Raw genomic sequence first — 19929 nt, 5'->3', positions numbered from 1 at the left:
GGTTAAGAGCTGACAGAGGCTCGGGTTTAAATGAGAGAGCCTCTATTAAACCAGCTTTGCATAAAAGAAGAAACATTAAATGCAGGTAATATGTGTTCACTGAATCATTTTGGTATCTTATTAGTTCTTATTCTTTTAATGGAAACAATGTATAACACCTAGTTACAAACAATGTTCAACACTTAGTTATAATAAGGGTAGTTCTAGGTTTATGTTATACACATTAGTTAAATTACAGGAAGATATTCATGCATTTTTTGTACATGTATATACGTTTCTATCCCCTCAAAGATGTTTTTATATGTGCCATGTTTTATATTCTATTTATATGTGCCATGTTTTATATTTGTTCATATAGATTTTGTATACTGATTATGTGTTACTTGATATTTTAAACAGTTTTCATATATATATTTTTTATTCACACAAATGTATGCTAATGGATTATTTACATAGTGTATACACAGTTAAATGCAGAGAGTGCTGTTATGAAGTAGGTTACTATATTAAGTGGTTTTAACTATTTGAGTTTTATTTGTATAGTTAATGAATCAATTAATCAATTATTTAATTACTTAATAAGACATGCAATGGTATATATAGGTGCATTATGGGCAGTAGTGGTTAGATCTGATGAAGCTCATACCTGAGTGAAAGCGCTTATCGACTGCTTGTATAGTGTATTGTATGGTTGTATTACAATACTGTGAATTATCGAGGAATAAAACGTTTCATTAATCCAAGATTCATTGGCTTTGATCTGCTATTTTCGATCACTCCAAATGTGTTTGGTTTTGGATTTTTAAGCTTTACGAGTGATCGAGGATTTATTTCTGTGACAGGCAGCATTTGGTACTTTACCTTTACTGAATAGGTCGAAATGTGCCTTGTTGATGGTAATGTTACTAAAATTATATATCGAAAAATTCTTCAAGGAATGTGTGGTGCCTGTACGTAAAATCTCTACCTCTATATCTGCTCCAGAAGGGTCGACATGATCTAGAATGGGGGTGTGGGTGGGGGTGGGGGTGTAAATAGTGTTGGTTAATACCTCCCTCTCCCCCTTCTCCCTCCCCCCCTCTGAAAATTCTGAAAACCCTGTCTATTTCTGTTCTGGTTGTGTTGTGGGTCTTCATTCACTAGTGGTGGGAAATCAGTATCATAATCTCCACTGACTTGTTCCTCCCTCCAGGTGTCCATTTTATAATTATTCCCTCTCATTTTACCCCACCTGATTCTAACGTTGTGCTCATTTCTCTTAGAGGGTGGTTGTGGGTAAATCACATTGTTCTGGTAGTCCTCTGTCCCTTTTGAGCTTGTTGATCTTTCTTTGTTCTAACGTTTTACATTTCATATCTATATCAGATCTTAAGTTGAAATACTTGTCCCTTTCTTGTTTTATCTCAAAAAACAAATCTTGTTTAAAATTATCTAGCACCAAAATCTCTTCTTCTAATTCCTCTAAATGTTTGTTGTTCTCTTTAATAATGAGCCCAAGAATTTCAAGTCCACATTTGTTAAAAATGTCAATTAATTCTTTATGAAAAACAGTACCTGGTTCTACATTGTTTGGGTACTTCCATACCCTGAGCCCTTTCGGTACAATTTTATGTTTAATACATTCTGTTAGATAACAATTTTCTGTACACAGCGTTTTGTATTTGTGCATTAATTTTGATAATTTATCAATTTTTAAACAATAAGAATCACCATCCTGTGGTGAATTGTCCTCTTTGGATTCAAAATTAAAGCGATGCGGGCTTTTTAACCAGTCTAGTATATTACTACAGTTAGAAGTAGTGGTAACAGTACCTGGGGCATTCTTGCCCGACGTGTTCGCGTTTGGAACACTGACGTTGTTCTTAACCCCTGTGTATGTATTCCTATCCAATGCTGTTTGAGAACCCAGAAGCATTGGAGTGATAGCAGGATCAAAGGTGCCACCGTTCGGTTCAGCCTCTTCGAGCGACGTGGAGCTGGAATCAAGATTGTGCCTTTTCCTCTTCTGTTTCAAGCCTCCAAACCTTTCGGTCCCTTCCGGCATGCATCCTACGTCGATTTCCTGCTGATTAGTGTAGTGCACAGCGGGGTTAGGAGTTCGATGAGCTCTGTAAGCTGCCCAATTAGTTTCCATAACTGTCCCACTTCCTCGCGGTTTGAGATAGGTGGGCTGTTCTCCATAGCTGGGCACCAAAACTATAAAGTCAAAGATAACTCAAAAATGGGGACGCCCAGACATAGATCTGTTTGCCAACCCCCAAAACTACCAACTTCAAACATTTTGCACAAGGACATTCCACCCACAAGCTTGGAAAGTGGACGCCCTCACATTCAGTTGGAAAACATTAACAGTGTATGCCTTCCCTCCACTGCCTCTTCTAGCAAAGGTGCTGCTGAAAGTCAGATTAGAGAGGCCACAAATGATACTCATTGCTCCATACTGGCTACATCAGCACTGGTATCCAATACTAAGGAACATGGCCCACGGCCCACCATGGATTTTACCACAAATTCCTCACCTGCTCACCCAACAAGACAGTCAGATTCTACACAGCCAGCTCAAGACTTTAAATCTGGCTGCATGGCAAATCACCAAAACAACCAGCCAACTCCTCTATCTAAAGCTGTTATGGATGTCATTCTGGAGGCCAGGAGGCCCAGCACCAGGAAAGCCTATTCAGACAAATGGAAAAGATTTTGCGCCTGGAACCAGGCTAAAGGTCAAAATCCCCTTGATCCAGACATTCCTCAGATTCTACAATATTTAACTGTGATGTTGCACAAAGGACTTTCCTTTTCATCTATTAAGATCCACGCCTCAGCGATTTCAGCTCACTACAACACGGATCCTCCTTTATTTTCACATCCACTCCTAAGACAGTACCTCAGAGGGGCCAAGAACATAAGACAGCCCAGAGAGCACCAACACCAACTTGGGATCTCAACTTTGTTCTGGAAAAGCTTACACTGCCGCCCTTTGAACCAGCTTTCTCAGCTGATTTAAAGTTTCTATCATGGAAAACTGTCCTGCTGCTAGCAATAACTTCAGCTAGAAGAGTCTCAGAGCTACAGTCACTAATGGCAGTGGAGCCTTTCCTCATTTTTCATCAAGACAAAGTCTCTCTACGAACTAACCCTTCCTTTATGCCAAAGGTGGTATCCAGTGTGGCCCTAAACCAAACCATTCATTTACCCACCTTTTTCCCAAACCCCCAGAACAAAGGAGAAAGACTCCTGCACTCCTTGGACATTCACAGCCAATTACGTTACTACTTGGATAAAACTAAGGCTTTCAGAAAATCTGACCAGCTCTTTGTATCCTATGCTGCAGCATCACAAGGAAAAGCTATCTCAAAACAAACCATTTCAAAATGGAAAGGATATTGTATACGTTTCTGCTACACTCATCATGGGAAACCGGTTCCTGCTAGCATTAGGTCCCACTCCACCAGGGCTACAGCTACATCTACAGCCTTTCTCAGGGGGGGTACCAACCAAGGATATTCTGGAAGCTGCAACTTGGAGTTCAGTGCACACCTTCACCAAACACTATCACTTACCTCTATACTCTAAGATTAGAGCTGGTTTTGCCACTGCAGTTTTGCAGGGCCTACTAGCTTCTTCAAACCCTGTTTAACTCCACCACCCATCCTTAGCTTTGGGATTCAACCCAAGTGTGATGACTGCGGCAGGGTAACACGAACATAGTACAGTTTTGTACTACCATAAATGTAGATGTTCGAGTGTTCACCCTGCTGCAGTCCGGGTTACCCTCCCTACATCCCCTCTGACCTAGCCGAACCTCTCTATACCTTCCTATCTGATACAACCTTTGTGGTGTATTTGCTTATAGCTGAAGGTGTGCTTTGTATGTTCTTTACATGTTTTATTGGCAATATGTAGTGACCTCCTATTGGGGGGCACCTGACATCTGGGGCAAGAAAAACTGAAGAAAATGGTGTTGGATGCCTCTTATATACCACTGGCGCACTGACGTCAGGGAAGAAGTGACAGCAACTGACGCCGGACCAAGACTTTGGAACTCTGGCCGACTGCGGGACCGCCTGACGGCAGGATAACCCAAGTGTGATGACTACAGCAGGGTGAACACTCTACCATCTACATTTATGGTAGGTACAAAGCTGTACTTTCTGTTTATTGTGGTGACCAGGTTTAGGTCCCTAGAGCGTGTAGCTCGGAGGGATTGGGACTTCTTTAAGTGGAGCATGTCCAACAGCTGTGGGTTTGACATAGCTTTGTATGTTAGGCAGAGACACACCTGTCCCTGTTCCAAATCAAAAAAGGCAGTAAAAGAGAGCCTGTGTAATAGGACATGATATTTGTATAAATGCAGAAATCTTTGACTTGTTAGGGGAGTAGCAGAAAAATAAGGTTACAGTAGAAGATAAGGGGGGTAAGGGGTGATGGAGTAGGGAGGAGTAGAAGAGTTTGGATATAAATTCATAAGGAAGATAGTGTGGTTCTGCAGCATAGGGAGTTGGTGGTTAGGGTAGGAAAGGGGTCTAGGATGGGAAGAGGGTGGATGTCATTTTTCAGGTAAAGGTGGAAGAAAAGGGGGAAAGTGGAGAGGAAGTAAGCAGTGGAATAGTAGAATTATGGTAAAGTAAAAGGGGGTATAAATCAGTTTGATTTAGAACAGGGACAGATGTGAACTGTAAAGGAAGCATTTTAGTTTAAGCTTGAAATTATTGAAATTAGAAGTAGTTTTGACATCTAAGGTAAAGTATTCCATAGTTTGGTCACTGATTAGGAGCATAGGCATTGTTTGGCAGTTCTGTTTGGTTTATATAAAATTAGAAGCTGTTTGTCTTCAGCGTGGAGAGACCAACTGGGGGTGTAGATTTTGAGAATTGAGTTTAGGGCAGGAAAGGCTTCAGGGCTGTTGGAGGTAGTTTGTATATAGTCTAGCCAGTTATGGGGAATAAGAGCAGAACAGTGGTATTTGTAGTAAGGGACTCCCTGTGGTAAATTTAGCGATTTTGTTGTAGCAGGATTTGAGCTTATTTTTATGGCGGCACCATATAACAAGGAGGGTAGCAGATAGGTTGTGGCTAATGTTTTGGTGGCAGTATCTATGAAGTATTTGTGTAGACAGAGCATCCCTAGTTTGTGGTGTGTGTGTTTTTTTTTTTTTTTAAAGTGTTGTGTATGTGAAGATCAAAGGTAATTTTATTATCTACTGTTACTCCTAGTAGTTTGGTGTATGGAACCACTTCAGTTTCTCTGTTATTTAATGAAAATATCTTGGTCAGTTGAGAGGGCCCTTGGTGTAAAAAGGAGGAGTTTGGTTTTATTAGGGTTGAATAATAGTTGGGCATTATTATAGATTTATAGGTAGATACTAGGCTATCGGCCCAAGGGCCTAAGTAAGCCTAGCCAACAAGGTTCCCTGGCTTGCGCCATCCAAGAAAGTTAATTTCCTGTGCTCTTGTCGAGCAGAGCCACGGAAGTGATCCCAGGGTGTATTTCCTATTTCCCATCCACTCATCAAGATTTTTCTTGGAGTGCTAATGAGGAACTTTGCTTGACATAGATGGGTAGCTTGTTCCAGAGTATAGGAAGTCTCTGGGACAGGAATCTATCCCTCCAGCATGTCATTTTTATTGTGGTTACAAGGTTTAGGTCCCTAGAGTGTGTAGCTCGGAGGGATTGGGATTTCTTTAGGTGTAGCATGTCCAACAGCTCTGAGTTTAACATAGCTTTATATGTTAAGCAGAGATCTTCTCGGAATAGGCGATATGCTACAGAGTAAAGCTGAAGCTTTTTGAGACGGTCAATGTAGGGCATCTGTATGAGGCCAGTAATCCTCTTTGTGAGGTACTTCTGTGGCCTTTCCAGCTGCTGCAGATGTCTTGTGAGGTACATTCCAAAAGGGGCGTTGTAATCTATAATTGGTCTAATGAGTGATGAGTAGAGGGGAACAATGACCTCTTTTTTTTCCTGGATGAGAACCCTTTTATGATGAGGTGTGCCACATAGAAGGATTTCCTGACTACTGTGGTGATGTGATTATCAGAGGAGAGACTACTGTCCACCTGTGTCCCAAGGTCTCTTATCACACACTCGATGTTAAGTAGACTACTGTTTGTGCTAGTTTATGGGTACAGAGTTTTTACCAAAGGGGATGACAATGCACTTTTTGGCACTGAGCTTGAGGCCGTGACACTGACACCAGGCTTCTGTCTCAGTGAGGCCCTTCTGTAGGATGTCCACTTCATTTAGGGACTCGTCTGTGGCTCCTAGTTTGTAGTCATCTGCGAACTTCATTAGCCAGAGGCCTTCTGTGTTAGCCTGTACTTCAGAGAAGTAGATACCAAACAGAAGTCCCAAGACTGAACCCTGTGGTACTCCACTTGTCACTGGTTTGAAGTCAGATTTGGAGTCTGCAACTTTTACAGTGTGGGTTTTGTCAGTGAGCTAGTTGGCAACCCATCTTGTGACATGGGGATTTCTACCTAATTTAGTTAGTTTAGCTATAATTCCAGAATGCGGGATGGTGTTGAAAGCCTTGGCGAGGACAAAATAGGCTGTGTGAACCACCTTACCCTTTCATACGGCTTTGGTGACTGCCTCAAGAAAGTCGGTCAGGTTCAGAAGGCATGATCTGCCTTTCACAAACCCGAACTGGGTGGGGTCCAGAGTTTGGAGGTTACCAATGTCTTTGTTTGAGTTCCATGATACGTTCCATGGCCTTGCAAACCAGGCTCGTCAAGCTAATAGGGCAATAGATCCCAGGATCAGTGGTGGCTCCCCCTTTGTGGAGTGCAGTACCTGTTGCTGTACATCATTCAGTGGGCACAAAGCCTGACATGAGACTATGATTGAACATGGTGCTTAGGTGGGGAGCCAGTTTGTTCTGAGGCTGATGTAAAATGCAGCCTGGGATGTTGTCCGGTCCCATGGATGCTGTGTTTTTGGTTTTAGAGAGTGTAGCTTTTATCTGCGTCGATGTGATTACACGGACTCTGCATTCTTCCTGTATAGATATGAGCCTTTTAGGGGGTGAGAGCGGAGTAAAGTTAGCACTGAACCTATCTGCCAGGATGTTGGCAATATCAGTTGGTTCTGTAATTTTCGTGCTGTTGTGCTGTAACTCAGAGCAGATCTGGGTGTTGCCATTGAGATTCTTGACGTAGCTATAGAATGCTTTGTGGTTGCCCTTAGAATCAGTGGTGATTTTGTTTTCGTAGCTAGCTTTGGAGGATCTTATAAGGGATCTCAGCTTCTTACTGAGGCTGACCAGGGAGCTCCTCCACTCATGGGATTTTACTCTCTTTTGCAACAGTTTCTTGCTTCTGTTGTAGAGTTTGTTTATGGCAGGGGACCACCAGATTGGTTTCCTTTTTTTGGAGGATAGCACGATCCATGCACTCGTGTAAGTGCTTATAGAGTGCATTTGTGAAGGATTCAGCAGTCGTAACTGTATTGACCATCTGCATGGGTGTCATGAAGTTCGCCACTTCTGTCTTAAGAAGCATGAAGTTGGCTTTGGAGAAATTTTTTACCGTGGTTTCCTTAATGGTGGGTGGGGGCGGGATGTGGATATCTAGGGTGATTAGCTTATGGTTGGATCTGACCAACGAGGAGTTGACTTCAGGTGTGGAACACCGGTCACTCATGTTGGTAATGACTAGGTCTAGGATATTGTTGCCCCTGGTGGGGGTGTGGATAAGTTGATCCAGGGTTTTGGAATTTATGAATTCCAGAAAGCGTTGAGCGAAGTTGTTGGTACATGAGTAGTTTTCCCAAGTAATGGTTGCGGGTAGTAGAAATCCACCATTATTAGAGTATTTGTGTGAACCCTAATATTTTCCAGTGTATCAGAAAGAGGAGTGGGAATCCTGGGGCATTGTGGGGGATCTGTAGCAAGCTACAATTTGGATTGCAGTTTTGCCCACAGTTAGTTGCACTCGGATAACCTCAGACGCATTATGCTGCGCAACTAGCCTGGAGATGTGGCTATCCTTAATGAATAAGGACAGAGCCAGGACTCGGAGGTGAATGAGGTTTGGGTTATTTGTCTAAGGTATGCAGTATTATTGGAGGAGGAGATGAGCATTGAGTCATCCGCATATTAGAGTAGGGTGCTTTGGCCGGAAGCGGTGTGGAGATTATTTATGAAGGGGTTGCAGAGGAGGGGTCCTATGATAGAGACTTGTGGAACACACGTTTTGTTGATTAGGTATTGAGAGGGACATCTTTGCTATTCTACAGATTGTTGTCTGTGAGAAAGGTAGTTAGAAAGCCACTGTAGAGTGGCATTAGAAAGGGCTAGAGAAGAGAGGAATCGTAATGTTTGGGATGTGAGATTGTATCAAAAGCTTTCGATAGATCAAGAAATAGTGCTGAAGTTAGTTGGCCAGAGTCTCTTGCTTTATTAATTATGTCTGCAAAGGATATTAGTGCATTTCTACCATCAGCGGGCCTGAAGCCATATTGAATGTGTGTTCGTAAATTATTATGGATAAGATGGTCAAGTAGTTGTTTATATATGCATTTTTCTAGGAGTTTGGAGAAAGGAGATAGGATAGAGATGGGGTGGAAATTAGACAGTTAGAATGTCCTCCTTTGTGTAATGGGGTTATGATTGATTTTTTTCCAAAGGGAGGGGACATGGGATTCTATGATGGCTCTTTTTATGAGAATATTAACTGGGTAGGCAATGGCATCAGCAGCAAGATATTCGGGTGGAAGGTTATCTGCGGAAATAGAACAGGATTTTATTTTAAGTAATAGGTTCCATATATAGCTAGTGGGTACAGGATGCAGTGTGAGGCTAGGAGGTTTAGAGTCTGTAGTTGAGGTGCTTTGAAGAGAGAGTCTTTGGATGACTTGGAGTTGTGACTAGGGGACTTGTTAGGATCTTTGACCAAGCTAGCTATGCTTTCTGTAAAGTGAGAATTAAACAGTTCTGCAATTTGAGATGGAGAGTTTTCTGTAAATGGGGTAGGGCTATGTTTGGACCCTGGGTGAGAAGTAATGAGATAGTAGACCAGAATTTTGGGGGATTTTTTTTGTGATCAGTTAGTTGTATAAAGTATTGTTTCTTATGAAAGGCTATCAGCTTATTTGCCTGATTGCATAGATGTGTATAGATTTGTAGATTTAGGTCATTTTTGTTCTTGTGCCGTTCCTTCCAGGCTTTGTTTCTATCAAATAGTAGTTTTTTGTGGCCTTTGTTAGCCAGGGTGCATGACTGATCTTCATTCTTTTTGATAGAACTGGAGCCAGACTATTAAGGCTGTCCAGAAAAAGTTAGTTGAAGTAATTAACTGCATTGTCGGGGGGGTTGAAGTTAGTTAGGTTGAAGGATGTTTTAAAATTATGGCCTTTGGGTGATTCGGTGGTTGTCCTGTAGGTGTATGCAGGTAGATTGTCACTTAATGTGTCTAAGAGTATACCGGAATTGGAATATTTATTTGGGTCTGTGACTAAAATCCAGTCCAAAATTGAACCTTGGTTGTTGCTTTTAGGAATTCTAGTTGATGTTGTAATGAGTTGTGTGACTCCAAAGAGATTTAAACTATTGTCAGGGAAGTCTGAGATTAAATTTTACCAATTCTACCCACGATTAGTGTTTCACTGGATATATTTTGTGACACCTAGGAGAAGATGTCTTCTAGTATGGGGATGTTTGGAGTTAAAATATTTTAAGGAAGTGATTAATGCTTATTTGTCATTGCACTGTATAGATGATTTAGGCTTATTTAGTTGTTTAGTAATTATTTGTTAGCCTGTTTTTTTGTGTCGCTCCATGGCCTTTTCAGCTTCAACCCTGATAACAGAGGCAAGGAGAAATACTGTTTACATCTATGGACAATTTCATGTAGTCAGTCAGCTAGCATTTTTTTCTTTGCAGATGAGAAAAAATTAGGGTTTCCAGAGAAAGCCCATGATGGTGACAGGAAGTCAGGATGGATCTCCAGGTCCTGAACTTCTTTGAGGCTATAGCCTTTTGGCCTTCTCCAACCGCATGTGTCCCCCTCCCATCTTAGCACTAAACTTCAAACACCTCTGCTACATTCAGCTGGTCCACTCATTCCTTCTGGGGGGGGGGGGGGTTGGCGGCTCTGCAGCCCCATTTATTTCTCTGGAGACTAAAGTCATGCCAGCCTGGAGTGATGCCATCATTATCTTAGCGGCCAGGATTTTCTACATTAAGTATTAATGTCACTGCTTATACTGGGAAATGTGTTGTAGGGTTCAATGTGAGAGTCAGCAAGAGTATCTCACTCACTAAGCTAAGTGACACAATGTTGCACTGCCACCTTTGATGCTTGCATGGCCATGTGGTCCCAAGTCTCCACCATGGCTTCTATCACATTAATGTAGACCTCAGGCTTGTGCTTCCTCACCCCACTCTCAAACACAGAGGAGCTGACAGTGCTCGTCCTCTGCCTTTCCCCTCACCATTTCCAAAAGATGCTCAAGTTGCTCATTGAACTGGGTCTTCCTAGGTAACAGTTGCAGTTTTACCCCTGTACATCAGCAGGGCTGGCTTAGGAGCATTTGTTGTGTTACTTTAATTTTCCCTCCTTCTCTAGTTCCATAAGAAAAAAAAGAGCTAGAGTATTAAATGTGCTTTCATTTGTAGCCAGACTGTCTGTCTCCCTTATAGCCATAGCATGGAGCTGCTGTTTTTCTATCAGAGGACTCCTACTGTTATACAGAGCTGTCTGAGAGGCTGACATGTGCCTGCCCCTAACTGCAGTTCTTACAGCATTGATAATGGTGACTGAAATCTACAGTTAACAGGAAGTACACTCACTTAGTCAGCTTTCTATTTCCTGTCTTTATTTTTCAGCTTACAGTGATATATCATGTGTCCGTTACTTCCATGACAAGTGTAACTTATTAATGTTTGCATATATACTAATGATGCTGTCTGTATGTATCAGTTATTTGGGTCTTGTATTTGTCCTATGCTTCTGAGTGCTTTAAGTATGCTGACCTAAATCTATCATGAGGCATAGACAGATGCCTTAGAAAAAATATATTAAATCACTTAAAGCATTTGCACTATGGTATTTATTTTAGACTCTTTGTAATTTGATTTCACAATTTTTTCAAACTAATTTACAGCTTTTTCAGATCTTTGTGCAGCAGGACATGTGTGTGTGTGTGTGTGTGTGTGTGTGTGTGTGTGTGTGTGTGTGTGTGTGCGTGCGTGTATGTATATTTTTTCCTGTTTATTGCCTTGTGCATTTTTTTTACTATCAGCACTGACTTACTACCTTATTGTTTTAAATATTCTTCCCCAGATGTACCGATTTATCTTTGGAGCTCCACATTTCTTACTTTCTCATGTTTTACACTTCAGTATTTTATTACACATTCATATAAATCCGTCTGATTATATGTAAGTGATGTACTGTAGTGTAGGTCTTTTTATACTAGTCCATTTCTGATATCAAGCTTGCTGTGCAACAGAGAAGTACCTAACTTGGCCTTTTTGGTAAGCTCTAGTTTCTTTGTTAATGTTTATTTTACATTTAAACCTGTGACAAGGAAAGTCAAAGAAACAAACTTCATATTCATACTCTGGGTGCTGTGAAATGTGACTTCATGAATGAATGTTTTAAATATATTTCCCATTAGGTATAAAATTATCACTGAAAAACCATCTGGTGCAGTGTCTGGAGTTCAGAGAACTGAGAATGGGCCAATAGAGTGGACTCGTGAGCTGCCGATTTCATGTAGCCTCTCTAAGTAAGTTTCAAAAAGTTTATTTCCAGTCATTAATGTTTGGAATAATAGTGAGGGAGGGGACGAGGAAGGCAAAAGTAACTGTAAGTAAAACAATTTCTGTTCTTAACAGTATTTCTATGAAGCTTGTCACGTTATTAATTACATGTTTTATAGTAAAGCATTTTTAGTTGTTCTTGTATGTGATAAAGTTACTAAAGTAAACAGGTGCCCCCTTTTTTCTCTTTCTTCTTTTTTAATATTAAGAAATGTGGGCATTATAATGCAAAAAAAGGCTAGACAAAAGCATGTTTAACTTAATAGGCTACAATCTTGAATCTTTGGTTGTTGAGGTAGGGGATGGGATACTAAAGTACACAGACCATAATATATGTAGAGCTGGTACATTTTGTTTTAATTTGGCATAGGTGAATATCTGGATTAAGACCCTTGGCTTAGTATCATAACAAGTTTTAAGTGGAAACAAGTAAGAGGACACTGAATTTAATGAAAAGTTTTCATTTAGCAGTAAATGTTTTGGCTTGTCATTGGAAGCCTGTAGCCTAGGACTCATTTTTTCCTCTTACATTTCCATGGAGACAGGCTGATAATAGAGCAATAAAAAGCCATAACATTGGTTTCTTCAAGGCTAAAAGTTAATGTTTTCTGAAAGAATGCACATTGTTTTTCACATCTGGGAGGGGAATAAAGATAAAAAAGAACAGACACAAATTAATGTCAGTAGAAACACAGGCAATGACATGCTTATAAGCATGGATAACCTCAATTTTAGGTTAGTTGAGGAACGTTTTTGCAGCTGTCTGAGACATCTGGTCCTATTAGGAGGGTTAAACTTCATTATTTGAAGATGTACATTGTTTTGTGTGTTTGTATTAAGGAAACAGGTTATGGAGTGTTCTGGAGGGGGAGTGTCTTTTTTTTTTGTTTGAGGGTTTTCGTTAAAATAAAAAGTCTTGTAAAATATGACAGGTTCCATTGTTGATGATAAGAAAAAACTGTATAAAGGATTAACCTGACAAACATTAATGGGTGCATGCATGTATCATAAACATTGGAAGTAGACATTTAAAAAAGCCGTCATATATAACAGGTGGGAATAATGACTTGTTGTCATAACCACAGCACTTTCCATATTATCTTGGAATGTGAATGATCTCAAAGGTATAGACCAAAAGGAAATAATATTTAATTATATTAAGAAATGCAGAGTACAGTTAGCAGTGCTACAGGAGACTCATTGGAAAGAAATGAATATGTAAATTTGATAAAGGATTTCAAGATGGATATTCAACAGAATATCAGGACAAGGGAAATGAGCAGTAGTTACATTAACTGCCAGAGGAGCACCAATAGAGATAGAAGAGGGAAACGGGTAATAATCGCAGATTTATAGTAGTTAGGGGCTGCTGGCAAGGGATGAAGAGTACACTGTAATGTATTTATATTCCACCTAAAACTGCTGTTGTGGAGACTAAAAAACTGTGGAGAAATAGTCAGCTTTCAACAAAGAATATTACTTATAGGTGGGGAGTGAAATTTAATTTGCAACAATGAGGATGTATCTGGGGGCCTAGAAGGGATTTTTTTTTATTTAACATTTGTTGACCAGGAAAGTCCGACTAGGCTCCACAGAGCCTGTTTTCAGCGGAGGCTCGGGGAGAAATGCTCCAGATGCATGTCTTTAGACTGTGGGAGGTAACCGGAGCACCCGGAGAAAACCCACGCAGGTGCAGGGAGTACATGCAAACTCCACACAGGAGGCACCCCAGCCGAGAATCGAACCGGAGAACCTCTTGCTGTGAGGCAACAAACAGGGTAGCTTTCTGAAGAAATTTGTAAAAATATTTGCTATGGAAGAAGTAAATTCAGTAGTATGAACTTGGAGAGAATTTATACAGTATACCCCAAGGTATAATAACTGGGAATAGACTAGGCAGATGTTCTGTTTCACTGGAACATGTAGTTTTAATTGAGAACTTTGACACATATCCAATAACTGTTTCAGATCATGCACCAATAATTACTAAGATAAAAATGTAGGGTAATAAAGAAAAGGTGAAATGCTGTTACTTCCCCACCTACCTGTCAAAAAGAGAGGAATTTAAGGAATGGGTACTGGAAATTATTCAGGAATTATTAGGGAAAATAGAAAGTACTCTAGAAGTTATAGCTAGTGAGTGGGATAAAATGAAAGTGGACTTTAAAAACAGTGTAAAGTAAAAGAAAGTGATATGGTTAAAAAGAAGCAAGAATTATTTAGAGGGGCTTAGGTATTACAATATAAGGGGAAGTCATAGAACAAAGAGACACATCTGCAAAGTGCTAAAGAGAAAATAAGGAAGTACTTGGATAATATGCATGAGTTTAGAAAGATTGCTGTTAAGCAACTTATTTTGATAACTTCAGAGTACAAATCTTTTAGCATAACGACTTAAGAAACAGAAAGAAAAAGGGCTGTTGTCAATCTTAGTGAGCCTAAAGAAGGAAAAATAACCAGAGATCTTGTAGAGGTGTTAGAAACATTTCAGAAATTTTATGAAAATTTGTATAAAGTAGGGAAGTGAGGAAATCAAGAAAAAAGCACAAATGAAAATATTTATGGAAGACAAACATGTCAAGATTAGAGGTAGATGAGTGTCAACAATTATCCATTGAGAGGAGAAATTGAGATAAAAATTGTGATGTATAATTAATCAACAGCAAAGTCTCCAGGAGTAGACACTATTTCACTGGAAGTTTGGAAGCTAGAAGGGAAGAAAGTGATAAGGGGAAAACACCAACATCCTGGAAAAAAAGCTGTGGTGGCTGTAATACCTGAAGATGGAAAAGACCTATCAGATCCAGCTTCATATAGACATATTTCCATTTTAAACCAGATTATCAAGTGTTTGTAGATAATGGCTAAAATATTAGCAAAGGTGTTGCCAAAATTGATAGATATGAATCAGTGTGGTTTTGTGGAGTGGAAGCAAATGTTTGACAACATTAATAGAACAGTGATGATCCAGACGGAAGTAGAATGAAAGAAAATACTGCTGTTGTTAGTGAGTCTTGATGCAGAGAAAACATTTAACAGATAAGCTGGGATTTTATGAGTAGGGCAATGGAAGCATTTGCATTTCCTGATATAATAATAGGGTTAATTAGGATGATGTATGAGGGATTGGAGGCAAAAATCAAAGGAGCAGGTTCCTCTCTGTTAAATTATGTCTAAACAGAGAAACCAGGCAGGGATGTCCTCTTTCCTCTTTGTCATTTATGTTATATTTTGAACCACTGGCAAAGAAAATAAGGGACTAAGAAATTTATGGATATAATATGTATAGGTATGCTACTCAAGAAAAGTTTGATTTGCAAATTATATTGTACCTTATAGAACCAGAAATGGACATCTCAGATTGTGGAGCATTTTGAGGCAGTTCTGTGTTTTATTTATTTATTTTTTTTATAGAAAATTAATGAAAATAAAAGAAAGGCTTTAGCTGTAAACTGTGTACCCACACATGAGTCGGTAAAGTAATAAACCCATGTTTATGGGGGCATAACATAAAGTATTTAGGATTATGAGTTAAAAAGGGTTATATTATGGCAGCTTAGGATATGTGAGAAGAGACTAAACAAAAGATAATACAAAAACTGAGGAACTGGAAGCTCTTGTCTATGGATATGAATAGCAAGATACAACCAGTAAAATGTTTTTGTCCCTTTAGTTTTTATACACAGGTCAGGCATATTTTTATCACCCAGTAGAGAACTTGTGGATAGTAATTTATAAAGAGTTGAAGGATTTTATCTGTGAGGGGAAGAAGGCAAGAGTCATTTGGGTTAAGCTGATCCTTCCAACAGAAAAGGAAGTTTAGGATTACCTGATTTTATAGGATATTTTAGAGCTGCACAGTTAATGCTCTTGCACATAACACAAGCAGAAATCTACAATTCAAATTGGAAAGGGCTGATGATGAAGCAGAGGAATAATTCAAGAAATAAGGAGTGGGATTTTGGAAGTGGGTCATTAAGAATAACAACAGCAATCATACTGAATATTATATTCATAAAGTAGCAGAAAGTATACTAAGACTTGAGCCATCACAGGATTGGGAAAAGGAAATTCCCTGGATTGGGATGACTTTCAATTAAGGATACAGAAAATAGGAAAGAGAGGGCTGGAATTTACTTGAGGAAGCTGGCAAAGGAACCAACATATTGAGAACAAATAATTAGAGAGGGAAATGTAATATAATAGGAAGTAGCCAAGAAGACATTTGGACTGCAAGCTAGGGATTGTCTTCTCTGTAAGGGATTGATGTCAGACTATAGGCAAAGAGAAAGGGATAGGGGAATCCTAAATGAAAGACCTGCACTGGTTGAGTTTTTAGTTGAATCTAGAACAGAACTGCTGTTAAAAAAGGAATAATTTGTAAGACATATAAAAAATTGCATACTAACAATAGGAATCAATTGTATGAGGTCAGAAAAGATTGTGAAGAGAGACTGGATAATCAGTTCACAAAGAAACAGTGGGAGGACATATTTATGCCTTCCAAATATGCAATGAAATCTAGAAGATTTAAGATTTTTGCCTGGAAGTGTTTGCACATGTACTTTTATACCCCAAGCAGACACAAAATAATTTTGGCTTGGGTAGATGGCAAATGATTAAGGTGTGATGGGGAAGAAAGATGTGCTGAGGAAGCATTTGTTCTCGGAGTATGAAGGGGTTGCAGACTTAAAATAATTCTGTACAGAGTAGTGTGTCAGGAATACTGGGCTAGCAAATGAGTATAAGGAAATTATTTTTTGAGCTGGGATACAGGATCTGAATTACATAGACATAGCAAGGCTTTGTTAAGTTTAATTCTGATGGCTGCCAAAAAAAGCAATTACTAGAAAATGGAAATCAGAGTCTAAACCATCCTTACTTGAAGTTGTGAATACAATAAAAAAAGATAAAAGGGCAGTAACTGTGATCTTCAGAAAGGGAAGGAGTAAATTACATAGAAAAAAAATGGAAATTGTGCAAACAATACATGCAGAAAATTGTTTGGAGGAGGAGTGTGGTTTCAGAGAAGGTAGGAACTGAGCAGTTTATGTAAATTTTTTTGATTCTGTTGTATAAAGCGGTGCATGTGTTTGTAAATGTGAACTTGTTCATATGGTTTGATTACTTTTATATAAACGTAAGTTTGCCTATGTCACAAGTGATAATTCATTAAAGGTGTTTTAAAAAAAAGTTTATTTCCATGTCCCTAACTTACAGTTTAACTCAGACTAATAATAGGTTCACATATATTACACAGACAGCTGTCTTTTTTTCCACTTAGCATTCGCTTATGGGCTATAGTGTTGAAGCTGAATATCCCATTGTGTGATTGCAGCAATAGGTGTCTATGGACTGCATTAGCAACCTTCACAGCTTTATACAACTTAGATTGAGCTACCTTAAACAGAACAGTAGTAGTGATAAACTGCACAATATTGAATATTGACATGTAGGTTATCTTGTCTGATGAGTGAGCTATTAATATGCATAGTGTTAGTTTGTTGCACTTGCATATTGTTGAGGAATCTTGGGATTGTTCCTTTATAGTCTAAAAGATACTCCAGTTGCTAGTTGACTGTAAATAGCAATATTTAACGCTGGACATTTTTCCAGTGCAGTATAATGTATGTCAAATGATAGATATAATGTTTTTCAGGTTAATAACAGTACAAGGATTCTTTGACATATTAAGTGTATGGATATTGTTTATCAATTGTGTAGTAGGTAAAGACTCAAGAAGTGCAGCATGTTTGTTAGTAATACTGCTGCAAGTTCAACACAAATGTATCAGCTCACATGTAACAACACTGCTGTACCAGAAGAGATGTTGCAGAGAAATGTTAACATCTTTACTATCTCAGAAATGTTTGATGTGTGCATAAGTACATATTTACATTTATATATTAAGTTCAACTCTTTGTTATATACTTTACTTTCTGTAACACTGAGCAGTCTGAAAGATGATATTAGTATAAGGGAAGACAATACTTGGTATGTTAACCTCCATCTCTGAAACATTTACACTTTGTCTACTTTATTAATTTCACTTCAAGCTTTTTTAATGGTATTGTATCATTATGATTTCTTAGTTCATTATTCATTTTATTTGATGAGGCACAAAGACACTTTTTGTGCAGGCTAAGTTAGTTAGGTCTAACAGTTGTTTAAAAGATTTCTTAGGACACAGTATGTATCTTGAATCATGAGGATATTTTTACGAGGGGAGGCCGTATTGTTTACTACATAATTTCAAGGTTTTTTTATTAAGTAGGAAGGTTGTTTTGACTGTTAACCACATGATTTTATTTAAAGTGTAAATTTTCAATGTAAATGTAATTATTTTAGGATTGGACTTCTTCCAACCAAAACTAAACAGAGCTAGTGGGTATCTGCAGATTCTTGTGAGAGCATTTTCTGAACAATTTTAGCATAATTGTTCAAGTAATCTTAATAAGCCTAATGTCAACTGGGGATACACTTCTACATTTCCCAGTGTTATAGGTGAGTTGATGTGGTTATACATAAATCATTGCAGAACCAACTAGAAAAAGGTCATATTTTGGATGTGGTGTGGGTAAAGGAAAATATTATTGTCAAATATTGTCACGTAGATCCAGAACTTTAGGGGTTTGACCACTACATTGTTACACAAGACCTTAAAGGGGGACTGCTCAAGAGGTCTATGGAATACCACAGACTAAGGAAAACCTTTTGTAGAGCAGATTACACTTAAGTAAACAAAATAATAAATTACTGGAACTGAAAGGTTATGATGATGTTTAGCCAAATTGCCGATTGTTGTAGGATGTCTTACAAGTTTTGAGGTGATTTAATTGAAAATATTGTTTCTTTGGTTCACTCTACCCTCTTAGTTCTTCCTTCTCCTTGCTTTTCCATTCATGTTTCTATCAACGGAAGGCCTATAAAAGAAGACCTAATGAGATGGTAAAGAATAGGTACCATAAAGCTAGTGATCATTTTATGAAAATCTTGTGTTCTTCACATATCAAGATTGAGACAAACCTTGCAGCTCATATCCGATATCTTTAAACACCTAAGACAGTTTAGATGGAAGAACATGTGAGTGTAAACTTTTTAGTAAATGACAGCCCTGTAATTGAGTTGAAACTTTTGGTATACATTTGGACAATTTCACTACATTTATTTATTTATTTGTTTATTTACTTATTGCATCTTTTAACTGGGAAAGTCCATCTGGTTGCACACTCCTTTTCAACAGAGGCCGGGAGACTAAACCTCCAGAAAACGCATACAACTAAGGAGAAGGAGAGAGAGAGAATCTGGAGAGAAAGAAAAGGAACAAGAGAGAAGATCCAGAAAAATGTTGCCAGACCTGCTGGATTCATCGTGCCCAGTACCCAAGACTCAGAGGCACTCTGATCCACTGCCTCTTCAGGGGGAATTACCTTCCTTCCCTCCATGCTTTTCACCAAAGAAAATGAGTCCAAGGCTACACCCCCCCCTTTCTTAAGCATCTTCCTTGGCCATCTTCTGTGGCTTCATCTTTTAGGTCCTTCCACTCATCAAGGAGCCTTTTGTAAACAGATGTCGACAAGATGATGTGCAAATTCCTTCAGACTTGGATCCCTCTGGGGCTTATTCCAGCACTGAACCCACTGGGGGCCCTGATTACAGTCCCTACTACCCCGCTTTTGGTGACTGTGCTTCCAGACCAATTATCTAATCTGAAGCCCTTGGCTCTGAGCCAGCCAGTAGAACACTGACATAAAAGCGGATAACTTTTCAACTTTGATGGTTTCTATTACTGTCTTGACTCTGGCAGCATCAGATCAGGACAAGTCTAGGAGCTGAAATGTTGGGACCAAGGTTCGGGGGTCAGGGTCGACTCCAACGTTGTTGGAGCTGTCTGTTTCTCTCTCTGCTTCAGCACTCAATAGCTTTGCAGTATTGCTGGCCTCAGAGTCAGGGCAAATTGGTATTGAGGGTATCCTTTTTTCTGTTTTGGTTCAGAAGGATACCTACTTGGCTCTGATTGCAGCTTTGGCTTTCCAGGCATTCAAAAGATTTCTCTGCAAGTTGAGAGAGGAGTCTGTACTGTGCTTGGTTCTATCCTAACTCCCTTTGGAGTCTGTTTCCATGTCTGCTCATCCTGATTGGCAAAGACAGTCGGCCTCATGCAG

At 39.2% G+C, this 19929-nt stretch overlaps 1 protein-coding gene across 3 annotated transcripts in view; it reads left to right on the top strand.

Annotated features, from left to right (window-relative positions):
- The window catches only part of TBK1 (TANK binding kinase 1), a 3544425-nt gene that overhangs the window by 941209 nt on the left and 2583287 nt on the right, over nt 1–19929 (top strand). For all 3 annotated transcript variants that reach the window (XM_044088041.1, XM_044088040.1, XM_044088042.1), the window contains exon 7: nt 11620–11730. In XM_044088041.1, coding sequence (XP_043943976.1) covers nt 11620–11730 — 111 coding nt within the window. The remainder of the gene's footprint in view (nt 1–11619; nt 11731–19929) is intronic.

This window comes from Protopterus annectens, chromosome 11.part0 (assembly GCF_019279795.1).
Source record: "Protopterus annectens isolate FY-2018-M chromosome 11.part0, PAN1.0, whole genome shotgun sequence".
In the NCBI taxonomy this organism is placed as follows: Eukaryota; Metazoa; Chordata; order Ceratodontiformes; family Protopteridae; genus Protopterus; species Protopterus annectens.
Note: the sequence above shows the minus strand (reverse complement) of the source record. Positions and strands in the feature narration are given on the sequence as shown.